Source organism: Haplochromis burtoni, unplaced genomic scaffold, assembly GCF_018398535.1.
Source record: "Haplochromis burtoni strain Fernald_Lab_line unplaced genomic scaffold, NCSU_Asbu1 Contig_99, whole genome shotgun sequence".
Lineage (NCBI taxonomy): Eukaryota > Metazoa > Chordata > Actinopteri > Cichliformes > Cichlidae > Haplochromis > Haplochromis burtoni.
Window position 1 is genome coordinate 1,648,043 of NW_024582460.1, and position 14,484 is coordinate 1,662,526.

Sequence of the window (14,484 nt, forward strand, 5' to 3'; positions counted from 1 at the left end):
TGCTTTGGCCTGCCTTTTTTGCTAAACCAGGAAGTATTCCATGCTGTTTATAGTTAAGCTAACGCGGCCTTTAGATGTTCATCCAATAAAGAGGGAAACAAAATTGGCGAAATGCAGAACGGTGCGGAATTTGAGGGAATTTCCGTTCACAATTTCTCTGAAAAGATTCTGGAGCAGGTGGTACACTTTCACGTCATGAAGCTCAGCGGCGGGTTTTTCCTTTGGGTCGGTTCGGCTCCGGTTCTGTCCAACTTAGCAGTGTCTATGAGCAGCAAATATGTAAGTACCGCACAGCACACCTTCATTCACCAAGTACTGGTTAGCTGTTTTCCAGAAATAAAGAATATTGGGTATATTCGTCGGGTGAGGAATACGAAACTTGGAATTTAAAAGCGCAGGTCTTCAGTTCTTTAGGAAGATTTTCAAAGTTTTTCATAAAGAATATAAACGTTATATAAAATATGAATATTGTAAAACAGCATAATTAAAAAAAAATCTTATAATTTGCTGAACTTTTTCCTAATGTTGTTATAAAAAAATTAAATATTTTTCTTAAATTAATTTGCGGTTTTGTAACATACGTGCACGACTACACACACACAACACACACACACCACACACACACAACACACCACACACACACACATCTCATTCTCATAGTTCCTATGAGATGATATTTCACTCATTGGTGTGTGATATTGTGTGTGTGTGTGTGTGTGTGTGTGTGTGTGTGTGTGTGTGTGTGTCTGAGTGAGAAAGCGAGTCTTCTGAAGATTAGAAGTGTTTCTCTATTTCCCTGAGTTGTAAAAAAAATTGCCTAGGCCTATAAACAGGTATTAAGTCACTTACATGTTGATTTGGAAAGGGAAGCTAACAGCTTATATGCTTTTGTCTGCAGGATTCAATGCCGTTATCTACATTAGTTATGGGGGACCCATCCAACACAGCACCAAATTCTTTGGCACAAAGATTAGGTAATGTTTAACACTAGTTTGCAATATGTGTTGTATGTAGGAGATGGCTACAGCAAAGTCTTAAAATGCTCATTTAAGTTGCATGTGGTTCTTAATTGTGGATTTCTATTATATTTAGAATTGTACCATTGATGTAATTTTGAACCCAGAGTCAATGGCACGCCTTTTTCTTGCATGTGTTTTTGGTGTCTACTTGACCTTCCTTCCTGAGGGTCAACAGGGAGAATTGAAACTTGAGTAGAGTGATGCTTCAAAGTAGCGTATCTGTGTATGGAGTATTCAGAGTGTGTGTTAGTACAATAACTAGTGTAACCGTGAAACGATAGGTTTGAAATCAAAAGTGATATTGCATTTAGTAACAGAAGCAAGGCAAGTCTCAAATCTCCACAAATTCTATCGTCAAACTTAATTACAGCTGGCTTGGAGAAGTGTTTCACACCTCTGATATGCTGCGGAGTGTTAAATAAAACACTACATTTAACTTGGTTCAAAACACAGCAGCAAAGAATAGCCATTTATCTTTGTTTTGTGAAAACACTTAGCTAATCTCAGTGTCCACTGTAAAATGACGTCCGCACTGGAAGACACTACATAATATCACTGGAACTCAGCAGCTTGCAACAGGTGAAACATTGACAATGTGACGTGAGTAGGAGGCAACTAACCTATTTCAGTTTTGAGGTGACTGGTAACTACCAGTGTGAACAAAGGACTGCTGGTTGACTGTTGACTCAGTGTCAACTGAGTGTTGACTCATTAGCAGTGTACCTACACAATGAGAACCTGGTATGCTAAATAATGTTGTAGTATCTATTCCTGAAAATGTGCAGGGTGATGCAGAGGGCAATTGTGAGGCTGAACGTGGACGTCTTTTTACCTGCCAGCTCATGTCTGGGTAGATTTGTCTGTGGAGACTCTATTATACAATACAACAACTTTGTCTGTGCACATGCCTAATGCAAAGTCTACAGAGATGACTACTCATCTATGGTGTCTTTACCACATAATGTTGCCTTGACAACTAAACAGGAAACATAGGATTTTTTTTTTCTCACCCACAGCCAATGAAATTAAGGAATTGACTGGCTGAGGCATGCTTGTAAAGTCTGCAGGAATGCAGAACTATAAAATATGTGCATAAAGAGCTCAAATTGTCTGCCAGGGAGTCCTTGTGACAGTGGGACAGTCCTTATAGGCGTGTTATAGTTTCATATCTAACTGACCAGAAGTCGGGATTCCCGAAAACAATTTTGTGACTATTCAGACTCAGTACACATGTTGTTCAGGCAAACTGTAACCAGACCTCGGAGAACAATAACAGGATTGTCTGCAACTGATGATTAAGTCCTCGTGGTCTTTGCAGCTATGTGCTAAGTTTATAAGTCTCTATAGACATTAGAGTTGGGCCACTGCTGACCTTAATTTATTTTTACCATTTCGTGTTTTGTGTGAACACAAAGTTAACTAATGTTGTGTCTCTCCATATTTCAGCAAAGAAGACCAAAAAACAAGTATTTGTCAGTTACAGTCTTCCGATGACAGATTCCAGCCTCAGTCTCTTGGTGGAGAACAGGATCAAAAAGGAGCTGGAGCTGCACGCTGAGCATTTTTGAGCACATGTGACCCTTTGTAGGAGGAGGGCAGCAGTGTAGTACTGGAGTCGTACTCAAATGCAATAATCAGGACAAACGGCCACATCAAGTGTTTTTTTATTGACAATAAATTAAGTAGTTTATTATCAAAACATGTACTATAGGCCTGTGGCTTTGTCTGTTTGTTTGTTTTTTTACAAATCCATATTAAAAAAATAACACTTAGAAAACAGCATTAGTGGTTGAGGTTTTTTTTCCCTTCAGTTTTCTTAGAGTATTTTTTTACTGTTGAAAACATACAAACTACCAAACCATACTGAATGTCTAAAATATGTGCTGTGTACTAAATATGACTATAAAAATGGAGGATTCTCGGGTTCTGGTGTATCTGCACAAAAATGCTTGATGGGATGGTTTGTCTATTCAGTGTGCTTCACAGTCTATAAAAGTAAGGTTATGTTCCATATTTTATAAATGAATGGCACATGTATACATACCTTAGATTTTTATGCAGTCCTAAGGGATACCAATATAATAAAGTGTATAATGTACACCAATCACAACTAAACCAGGTCTATGCAGACTATGCTGCTCTATTCTAATCTTCACACATCTCAAAAAACTGTAAAATATTGTGCTTTCTGTCTAAAGTTACACACTCTAGGAACAGGATTACAGTATTAGCACAGTACAGAGAACGAGGAGTGAGTTTGGAAATGTTTGCTAATTAAGGAGGTATTTCAAGCAACAAAACTTTCCCTTGGCAGCATGACAAAAAATAAATACAGTTTTTTTTTCTTTCATTACATCGTATCTTCTCTGTTTTGTTAACAGAACAGAGCGATAAAGCCATTTAAATTGCTGAGGTGCATCATAAGACATACAGTAGTGCACTAGCAGGTCACGCTCATGTCCGTTCAGCTCTCAGATTTGTTTAACATTATGCACAAAGTCTCTGTAGGCTACACATATGGTCTGCAAGAAAGGTCTCCGGCTGTTCGTCTTCCAACAACCATCATACGCCAGCATCAGCAGTAGTAACGCTTCTTTAAAAATCAGTGTCCACACTGACCTCTCAGCTGAGGATAAAGTGCCACATTGGACTTCATATAAAGAGACCACAAATGAGGAAGTACTTGTAGCAGTTCACAATACAGCCCGCAACTTATTGTCCGGTTTCCCAACATTTACCATGTATTATTTAGTGAATTCAAAGTGGATTTTTTGTGTGTAAGTCCTTGGAACTGGTTCGGGAATGGGCATCATTAAAGGAGGGGTCAATATGAGTTCTCTTTCTTTTATAGGTGCAGTTCCTGGCACCTTGGTAGTCTCTTGCAAACCAAGCAATAGCTCCAATGTTGCCTACAAATACTCGCTGGTTCTGTAAAATGTTGTTACAGTAGATTAAGGGAGTTTAAAGGAAATGAGAAACAAATTGTACGTTGAGCATTTTAATCTTTGAGTACCTTTCAAGTGTTTTAGCAGTAAGGTCGAAATTTTATCTTTATGAAATGACAATTGGGTTTAGACTAAAGGCCAAGTGTGTAATACCTAGTATTACACTGGGTATGAGGTATATTAAAGAGTAGCCTAACATCCACTTATTTTTTGATAATGTAGTATTATTGTGGGTATAGGCTATGAGATACAGTATGCTGGCCTCCACTTCTGACACAACAAATACCTAAAAATAACTACAGTGTAATTCATCCGTCTTTGTATCCACTTACAGAGTGGATGCAAAGAGGTTACAGAGGGGGCTGTCCCAGCTGTCATAGGGCAAGATGCAGGGCACACCCTTGACAGGTCACCAGTTTATCACAGGACTAACACAAAGAGTAAATGGTAAATAGACTGGTTCTAAAATAGGGCTTCCCTACTTGAGAACATCACTCTTTCATATCCACACAGGGACTTTTTCTCTAGATCTAAGTGCTTTCTATCAAACATTTTTCCATGTTAGGAGCAACTTGGGCTTCAGTATCTTGCCCAAGGATACTTCGTCATGCAGACTGGAGCAGCCAACTACCAACCTTCTCTACAGCCACCAGACAACCATTCACACCTAGAGCCGATTTAAATTCGCTGATTAACCTAACCCTATGTGTGTATGTCTTTAGGTTGTGGGAAGAGTTCCCAAAGAGAGCATGCAAATTCCAGTCAGAAAGGTCCCAGACTGGATTTGAGCCTAGATACTTCTTGCTGTGAGGCAACAGTGCTAACCACCCCACAGCCTGTTCAGTTTTTTCCTTTAAAACTGCTAACTGTTGCCCCATAGTTTTACTGTACCTGTTGGTAAGTATTGTAAGGTACTGAAAATGTCAATTGAGAATTACTTGATAAATGCTGGGGAATTGCACAGTGAGTCACAGGTTGTATTAACCAATGCTACAGAACAAAACAAAAAACATTTGTGCCCTTTTCATGCAAAAAGTTAGTGGCTTTAGCCAATCCCTGGATCTCCAATGTGTTGGCTGCAAATCACAAACACTTGATTGTGTCTCTGACATTTAGTGCAAAATAACCTACCTACAAAGAGATCTAAGATGTAGTGAAATCCAGTTTCAACGAGTCAAAACTACAGACAGTAAACTCAGAGCACACGTTATTGAAAGTTATTCTGCTGTACTTTGTCTCTCCACTTGTGTCTGCTTGTACCCTCGAGCAGAAGGTGGCTCAAGAAAATCACCAACACCACTGAAGACGCTCATATTATCTGACATACACTGACTTCAATACAATATATTTTTGGCAACTCCTGAAGGAATCATAGTCACTACAAATGACACAAATTTACTATCATCATCATCTGAATCCTCAACATAAAAAGAGTTCATATGAACAATTAGTTTCCCTTAAAGTACAGGAAGTTCAGTCATCGCTTGCTCAGGTTAGTGCTTGGAGCAGTTATTAGCACAGAAGACAACTTGCAAAGCTGCTCACACTCCATTGGCTATGGCATGATTCCCGATCACCTCCCCACCAGTTGCAAGGGCGTATGAGGCAGGTACCGCTGCCAGAGCGGTGGCTGCTGCCACTGTAGCGCCCCCAGTGGCTGAGAGATGTAATGGTGTGTCGTGAACACGGGAGTAGTCCCTATCACTCTTGGCGAGAAGGAGGTGCTGCTCTCCCGGATGGAGCAGGGTCTGACGGGTAAAGGTCTCTCCATCAGCCAGGCTCTCCGGCAGTGGCTGTCCCCGTGGCTCAGGCAGCAGCAGGAGGCAGATGATGCACAGCAGGGTGCAGCAGGCAAAGATCACATGATGCAGGAAGTAGCCCTTCTGGTTGTGGAGCTCCATGATGGGTGCAGTGAGCATGCCAAAGCCAGCGCTAGCCAGGACCAAGCCCAGTCCTCCACCCCTGCAGAAAGAAAGGTCAGAGCTGATTTATTTCCAAGGTGTTCTGACGCACCTTAAACTAAAAACAGCAGCATTCTAGAAGCATTCTTCATACAACAGGATTGGAACATCATTAAAAGTTGACTTCTTATTTTTTGAGATATAAACATGGTCAAATAACTTTAAATGGACTGCTTCTTATAAAGTAGCTTTCTACTACAGGCCTCACTTAGCTTGTCTCATGCAGCACTTTTTAAACTATGCCTAAAGGCTTTCTAACCTCCTAAATTACCTAAATTATTTCCTTAACATGTCTCGAAGGTCTCCAAAGGCCTGGTAATGAACTAATCATTTGATTCAAGTGTGCTGACCCAGTGTGATATCTAAAACCTGCATGACGCCAGCCCTTCAGGCCTGGAGTTCCCCAACCGTGTTGTAAGGAGTCACAGATTGATCCACGACTTTCTAATTGGTAGATGACCCAGTCTACTACTCGAGCCACAGTCACCACAATGCAAATAATGAGATCAGCCTACATACATACCCCTTTTTTTTCCCTATTTTTGTCTCTGTATTATATTTGCAAAAGTAGAACACATCACCTATTCATGTCATAAAAACAGCTCTAGTTGTGAGCATAGAAGCCCCACCCACCTGCTGTTTGGACCTTCTGTTTGTAAGGGAAAGCCAATCAGAACAATTGGAGGCTGGAGTGAAAGGGAAATGAGCTCAAATGGCTTTTTTTTTTCAGATGAAGAGGTTGCACCAAAGCCTAATGTAGGATATTTGTGGATTTTCTGACTGGTGAATCATACGGTGCTAATGTATTAGGAGTACAGAGCTGAAAGTGGGCAGGATACATCCCACTTAAGAGTATTAAAATGGCAGGCTTTATTCAGCCACTTTTATCACTTTCTTAAGCTGACAACGGTCTTCACTCAGCATCTGGTCAGATCTATTGCTCTGAACCTCCTTCATAACCTCTTATAGCCCTTTTTCCTTAAAGCCACGTTTTCACCAGTTTTCTGTGGAGCCATTGTAATCAATAATGTGGCACACATTTTTCTTTCCAAACACTTGTCAGTCATAAACACACCACAAGAGGGAGCAAATATGCAATTTGAGAACAAAAGCTGTGTGCAGACACTGTCATAATAGACAATATATATTTTTAAAGTAATAAGACTGTTTGCTTTCATAAGATGTGTGTTGTGTTTATGACTATGCAGGCTCACCTGATGACAGTAGGAGTGATTTCAGCACAAAAGAAAATGCTGAGTGTGCTGACAGCATGAGAAGAGAACATCCCAATTATGGAGAAGGCCACAGAGAATTTCCTGTTAAGAGTGTCTCGCAAAACTGTTCAAAAGAGAGGAAACAAGCAATAAAAATCAGCAACAACAAATGTAACATGATTCCAGGGACATAAATGACATTGTTTACTGTGTATCACTAAGTTTTCCTCAAACCAGTGGAAAGGTTTATCATTTTAATTGTTTTAGATGATAAATCTTGTAACTGCAAATGTACCTGTGTCATGGCGAAGGCTGTACTTCCCAATCACTGGATTCCATTAGTGAGCATTGGAGAAAAGAGAGATGTCATTAGTAAGCACGAAGAGCAGCACAGCACTGACTCAAAACAAGCAGAATAAAAGCCTTCAGGAGAACAGTTTACCACTGAAGCCTGAAATAATGACTACATGCTGCAGATGTAGGTCAAAGCGGAAGAATGAGGGGAAGCTCCTATTAGAATCAAGGTTGAGCTGCAGTTGGTACTGTTTTAATGACTAAGGGAAGGACGCCGAAGTGTTTGAGAATTTCAGTAAAAGTCTGGCTAGCATGGCTAAACCTTTTCAGTTACAGTTCTCAAGCTAACTGCACGCACAGCATGTCTGACAAGCTTCAAAGTCGTCAAACTGTCCGATAAACAACAGGAGGAGGGCACAACTAATTTCAGGATTAAAGCCGATCCAAAGAGGCCATCCAAAGAGTTTCAAGGATATATTCATGGTATTTTCACCAGTAAAAACAAGAGGTGAAAAGTGTAAAGACTGGATTAACAATGTTTCTATTAGTTTTGAGAAGAGAGGCTAAAGTTAGCATGCCTAGCTAATAGCTTGCTACTTATTTGAAATATAGTTTTACTTTGAAGGCAACAGGATAGTATAACATTACAGTCATGGTGTCTGTACAAAGTTAGTTGTATTTTAGACCTTCACACCAAAGTTTTGTTTGAGTCAAACTTTGCAGTAACTTTAGTAGCTATACAAAAAATTCTAAGTAATCACTTTTATCCTGTGATAAAACCCTTCTGTCATGATGGTAGTGGTCTCCCCCCAAAAAACATGGCCGTAGATGCATTACAGTGCATCTATGTAACAAAATGTGATTGTGTAACAAAGGTGATTGTGGTTTGGAGCTATATAAATAAAGTTGATTTGAATGGTCTACTTGTGCATTTTTTTATTACTTACAGTTAAGCAAACCCAGCTGCAGCAGTGATGCCAGGGCTGTTATGATCATGAATGTGAGCAGCCCTCCACGCCGACCCATCAGCCCGACCGCAGGGCATAGTGCTAGACAGGTTGCCACGGCGATGCCCGCCATGGTGTAATAGTCAGCATGGCACAAAGCCGTGGGCTGAGCCTCGGGGTCCATCATACTGCGAGCGAAGCAGTGGTGAATTCCATAACCTGTCAGACTGTACATCAAGACAAAACCACAGAATAAGAGAGTGGCCAATGAGGTGCCACCTAAAACATGCGTCCGCCACAGGGCACGTGAGGTTTGAGTATGTCTTCATTCTCTGGAGACCAGCTCATGTGTAATTCATGCTCTCAACACAACGGATGTTGGCTGTTATTAGCAAAGGAACTGTACAAGCCGGGACCACAAACGCAACACACTTACGAGTTGACACACAGCACCACAATGTTTTTCCACAGGTTCCTGGTGCTCATCATCTTGACAATGCAGCTCCTCTGGGGTTTCTTGTGCAGCTCCTGCTCCAGCTCTGGTAGGAAACATGAAACGCACACCTTGAGACCTTTCCTTTTCAGGTGGTAATGAGCACCCGGCCATAAGGGATCTCTAGCACGGAGAAGCTAAAGAGCTTTGGGGGGGCTTTAGATAGATGTAGGACATCACTGTGCCCACTCTCATCATCCCTCTGACTGCTTGGCTACTGGGAGAAGCAGCGACAATGAATCAAACACCAACTCGGGGGAACAAGAAGTGTCGTGGCAGAGAAAGGTGAGACACGTTAAATCTGTCGCAAGACAATTAATAGCCAGGGATCTCATTTATAAACATGGCGCACGCCGAAAATGAAGTCTGAAAAAGGCCTGTGCAACTTCCCACGCACAAGTTGGGAGTTTTCAAAGGCAATCTTGACATGCACACTGGTACAGAGAGTCCGACCCACGCTTATGAACATTTTGGAGACAGACAGAAATTAGCAATGCACATTGTGAGGTGCTAAATTAAAGGCATGATGTAAAAACCAATACATAATACTTCACATCATACGTTAAGTATGATTTCCTATAATGTAGTACTTATGGATCTACTTTATCATAAATATTGAAATGCCAGTAACCCACGGCAGCACTGAGATGAGCAGAATCAAATATTTCTCCAACTCAACATCATATTTTTCATCATCCATTACACTAAATATCATCACAAGTTATTATAAAGTGGGCCAAGTTCACCACAGCAAAACAGCTTTTTGAGGGCAGGTTAGAAGACTGATTGAAGTGCACACATTTCTATACTGACCGTGATTTATAAAGGGAAGCGTCTGAGCTGGTGAGCATAGGCATGCTCTATAATTATTATTGCTATTTTTTGTCCACACCATCTCAGCTTCTCTGCTCAGGTATAGTATGGATCCTACACATTCTTTTTAAATGAGACCCCAGGTGCTTCGTACTCAACTGAGATTTACAGGATAACAATGTTGTTGTTAACTGACAGTGCACATGCTCTCAGCACTATTTGGAAGTCAGACTTTGTGTATATTATAATACAAAACCATTAACAACCTAAAGGACTGTGGATCTTTACCTTATTGCGTTTGCATTTCATCATATCAATGGTCTGAGCAGTTTTATATGCATGTCAGTGTCTTTGCTTGCTCATTTCATCACACCGAGCAGCAGCTGTAATGTAACATACTGCAGACAATTTAAATACATTGCAAAGTGAAGAGAATTGAAGGAAACCAACAGAAAGAATAGAATTCGTGGCCCAGTGGTTGTGGGATCTTTCATCTTCTCGCTCCCTCTTGAATTCATCCTCACCTGTAAGAACTCCGCTTGGCTCAGTTGTCATGTCGACTTGGTTCTTCCTGGCGATCTGCAGCATCATGGCTTTGGACCGCCGGTAATGCTGGGTGGCCAGCAACCAGCGCAGGGATTCGGGAAAAATCCTGTAGAGGGAGTGAAAGAGGGGGATGGCGAGGAGAAGCAGACAAAGGATGAGCAGAAGATTTGTAAATGCAAGAAAGAAACAAGTGAGGGCAGAAGAAAACAAGAGGAGAAAGAGACTATTGTTTGTAAAATCAGAGCGAGCTTGTGTGGTGCCGTGTGTACTGTACAAGCCATCGCCTGGCTCAGAGCTGTGGATTTTCTTCAGAGGGCGGGACTCACCAGACGTACGGCAGCATCAGTACGAAAGGACTGATTATGACGATCTGCAGGACCTGCCAATCATCCCGGTTTGGCCAATGGCGACACAGAGCGGCCACCCCTGGCATCAATAGCTGCCCGCCCACCATAAGAAAACTGGCCACCATAGTCATGGAGAAACGCCAACCTGGCAAACACAGCTCGATCCCTAAAATAAAAAGACAAGCACGAGAACAAAAAGACTTCATTTTACAGAAAACATGGCTTCCTTTGGTGTCAGTGCGCCACGATAGGCGAATAAATTATGTATGCGCTCTGTGTGTTTGGATGTGATTACCATTATAAACTTGCAGCTGTCTTAATGGCCTGAAAGAGCATGTGTTTGTTTAATGGTGAGGTTGGCACTGAATTTCCTGTCATGAATTATTGAACACTTATTGCTGATCCTTCCCCTGAGAGCGCACTAGTTTAACACCAGGCCTCTTCATTAAGTTAGGATGGACTGCATGTGGAAGCGTGTGAGTGAGTTCAGCTGCTCGGTGAGCTTTTCGCTGGAACCGTCCTTTAAGTCCTTTCCACGTGACTGGGCTCCTATCCTTTCCCTTACTGCCTGTAACATGGCACAGTCCAGATGGCCTGGCCCATATGGCAAGGGCCTTTTGAAGGTGACCATTGTTGGTGGATGAGAAGGGAGGAAGGGGGGCATACTCACTATACTCACTAACCTGTACTGTCACTTGTTATTGTGAGGCAGAGAGAGGAAGCTGGGCTGGGGGGTTGACAGAGTAAAGAAAGTAGAGTAGGGACTGAATACAAATTACCTAACCCTCCAAAAGTCCCTCCATTCATCAGTGGAATCACCAGAGGAATGATAATAAAGACTGGTGTGTGTGAGAGAGTGAGAGAGAGAGAGAGAGAGAGAGAGAGAGAGAGAGAGAGAGAGAGAGAGAGAGAGAGAGAGAGAGAGAGAGGAGGAAATACAGAGAAAAACACAATGAGGAAGAAGGAGGCGGGATGGAAAGATGACTAAGATTTTCAGATAAAAGAATGAAAGGAAAATGATTCAGCTAGAGGTTAAAGGTATTACTGAAATTCCCTTGAACTGTTTTTCTTCCTTAGACCTGAGTCAAAAATCTTCCCACACAAGGTCCAAAACAGATGAAGGAAACTGCACTGACCCATAATCCTTAACCTGGCCTTCTGCTTCTACTTTTTCTAGCCAAAAAGACAGTGTGAGTCTGTCTCTGGCCCAGTGATGGGAGCAGTATACAGCTTTTCACTATTTTTTAACATAGCGGTCTAAAAATATAGCATTAAATGTAAATTATCAAATCCAAATGTTTCCAATGTAAAATAAATAAATAAATAATAACTTTATCTCAAATCACAAAAAGAAACTGAGAAGTCAGACCACGAGCCAGAGTTGACCCAGGATGTGAATGTGATGGATGCTTAGTTACACTTCTGCTGATCGGCTTTATTTTCATATCGGTTTCTTGTCCTGTGTGTTTAGTAACCACACGCTGTTCCCAGATCTCGGTCAGTCTGTACAATTAAAACTGCACAAATCAATAATTTACTCAACAGCAGATCGAACGACTGAGTCTAATGTGAAAGAGGTCGCTAATGGTGACAAACAGACTGAAAAAATCACCCAACTCTGCTTTTTATATCCACCCTGCTGAGCAATTTAGCATTGTTTATCCCAGAAAACTCAACCCTGTATAAGGCAGCAACAGGTGGCCATTATTAAGCTTCAGTTAAGCTCTGTGCACTTCGTAGGAAACAAGACCAAATGACAAGGATGATGCAGCTAAAAATACAAGTCGCTGACTTTAAATAAACAAGCTTTGTTTCAGCAGGATATGTATACTGTACGATAACTCATTACCCAAAACAACAGTGAATGCAACTTCAGCTTTAAGCATTTGCCTTAACCCATGTCAAGCCATCAGTGCTAAATGTGTCTAATATTTATAAGATAAGATAAGATAAGATAAGATAAGATAAGATAAGATAAGATAAGATAAGATAAGATAAGATAAGATAAGATAAGATAAGATAAGACTTTATTGATCCCACAGCGGGGAAATTTTTGCGTCACCTCAGCTCAGGTACAGATATATGAAGGAAATACAAAAATACAAATAAGTACAATCAATGAAAAAAGTAAGATAATACACTATATACAATGGTAGCATACACAGTATGTGATTATGGATATAGTTGGAAATATGGAAGACATAAACTATATAGCTTGGAAGGTCATGGAAGGTCCATTATGCATGAAGTGGTGACCGTGGATGTTCACAGTGTCCAGTGACTTATGACATCGTGATTGAGGAGTTATAGAGTCTAACTGCTGTTGGGATGAATGATCTGCGAAAGCGAGGGTGTTTCAGTCTCTGACTAAAGGAGCTGCTCAGCCCACTCACATACTCATGCAGTGGGTGATGTGGGTTGTTCATGATGGATGTCAGCTTTACTAACATCCTCCCCTCACCAACCACCTCCACAGACTCCAGGGGACATCCCAGCACGGAGCTAGACCTCCGCACCAGTTTGTCAATCCTGCTCCTGTCCCTGTCCGTGCATCCACTCCCCCAGCAGGCCACTGCATAGAAAAGGGCAGATGCTACCACAGTGTCATAGAATGTCCTTAACAGAGTCCTGCAGACTCCGAAGGACCTCAGTCTCCTCAGCAGGTGGAGTCGACTCTGGCCCTTCTTATACAGGACGTCTGTATTTGTAGTCCAGTCCAGTTTATTGTTGAGGTGAACACCCAGGTACTTATAAGAGTCCACTATCTCAATGTCTTTCCCTTGGATGTTCACCGGTGTTGTAGGGGGTGACTTCCTCCTGAAGTCTATGATCATCTCCTTTGTCTTGCCGGCGTTGATTTGGAGTACGTTGGTCTCACACCAGCCAACAAAGTCACTGATGACCCCCCTGTATTCCTGATCATTCCCGTCTGATACGCATCCAATGATGGCTGTATCATCTGAGAACTTCTGTATATGGCAATCGTCCGAATTATAACAGAAGTCTGAAGTGTAAAGGCTGAACAGGAAAGGTGAGAGAACCGTGCCCTGTGGTGCCCCCGTGCTGCAGATTACCACCTCGGACACACAGTCATGGAGCCTCACATACTGTGGTCTGTTGGTAAGGTAGTCGATGGTCCATGCAGTCAGCTGTTTGCCTACTCCGGCTCCCTCCAGCTTCCCTCTCAGTAGTGCGGGTTGGATGGTGTTGAAAGCACTGGAGAAGTCAAAAAACATGATCCTCACAGTGCTCCCCGCCTGCTCTAAGTGAGAGAGGGATCGGTGTACCAGGTAGATGACAGCGTCATCCACCCCAATTCCAGAACGGTAGGCGAACTGCAGGGGGTCCAACACTGAGCCCACCAGTGGCTGAAGGTGGTGCAGGATGAGCCTTTCCATGGTCTTCATCAGATGAGAAGTCAAGGCAACAGGCCTGAAGTGGTTGGGCTCCCTGGGGTGTGCGATTTTTGGCACCGGAACCACACAGGAAGTCTTCCACAGTTCAGGAACCCTCTCCAGGCTCAGGCTCAGGTTGAAGATGTACAGGGCCACCTGACAGAGCTGGTCTGCACAGTCCCTGAGCAGTCTGGAGCAGATTCCATCCGGACCTGCTGCCTTCCTTGCCTTCGTCCTCTTGAGCTGATTTCTCACCTGATCAGCTGTGAAGTAGATGTGAGGCTGGGCTGGAGTGGGGGGTGGGGCTCGCTTTGTTGTGGATAGATGTGTGGATAGGGGTGAAGCAGGGTTGTGGTGAGAGGAGAGCTCAGGTGACAATGGCATTGCACCCGGAGGGGGGGCGGCAAATGGAGGGGGGTTAATGGAACCTGGGGGGTGGGAGAGGTGATAAGTGGGCCATTGTCAAATCTGTTAAAAAACAGATTCAAGTCGTTAGCCCACCCCCGGCCA

The 14,484-nt window shown here is 42.4% G+C and overlaps 2 protein-coding genes across 2 annotated transcripts in view; one reads left to right on the top strand and one right to left on the bottom strand.

The window, feature by feature from the left end:
* Positions 1 to 2,799, top strand: psmg4 (proteasome (prosome, macropain) assembly chaperone 4). The gene is made up of 3 exons (XM_005937232.3): positions 1 to 279; positions 899 to 974; positions 2,466 to 2,799. Exons 1-3 carry the CDS (start codon positions 112 to 114, stop codon positions 2,585 to 2,587), a joined length of 366 nt encoding a protein of 121 aa, XP_005937294.1. The 5' UTR covers positions 1 to 111; the 3' UTR covers positions 2,588 to 2,799.
* The window catches only part of LOC102306225 (solute carrier family 22 member 23), a 27,981-nt gene continuing 16,164 nt past the window's right edge, over positions 2,668 to 14,484 (bottom strand). Inside the window, exons 4-10 of the mRNA XM_005937233.2 lie at positions 10,559 to 10,745; positions 10,211 to 10,338; positions 8,817 to 8,919; positions 8,381 to 8,607; positions 7,435 to 7,467; positions 7,140 to 7,263; positions 2,668 to 5,926 (exon numbers count right to left, since the gene is read on the bottom strand). Coding sequence (XP_005937295.1) covers positions 5,506 to 5,926; positions 7,140 to 7,263; positions 7,435 to 7,467; positions 8,381 to 8,607; positions 8,817 to 8,919; positions 10,211 to 10,338; positions 10,559 to 10,745 — 1,223 coding nt within the window. The 3' untranslated portion in view covers positions 2,668 to 5,505. The remainder of the gene's footprint in view (positions 5,927 to 7,139; positions 7,264 to 7,434; positions 7,468 to 8,380; positions 8,608 to 8,816; positions 8,920 to 10,210; positions 10,339 to 10,558; positions 10,746 to 14,484) is intronic.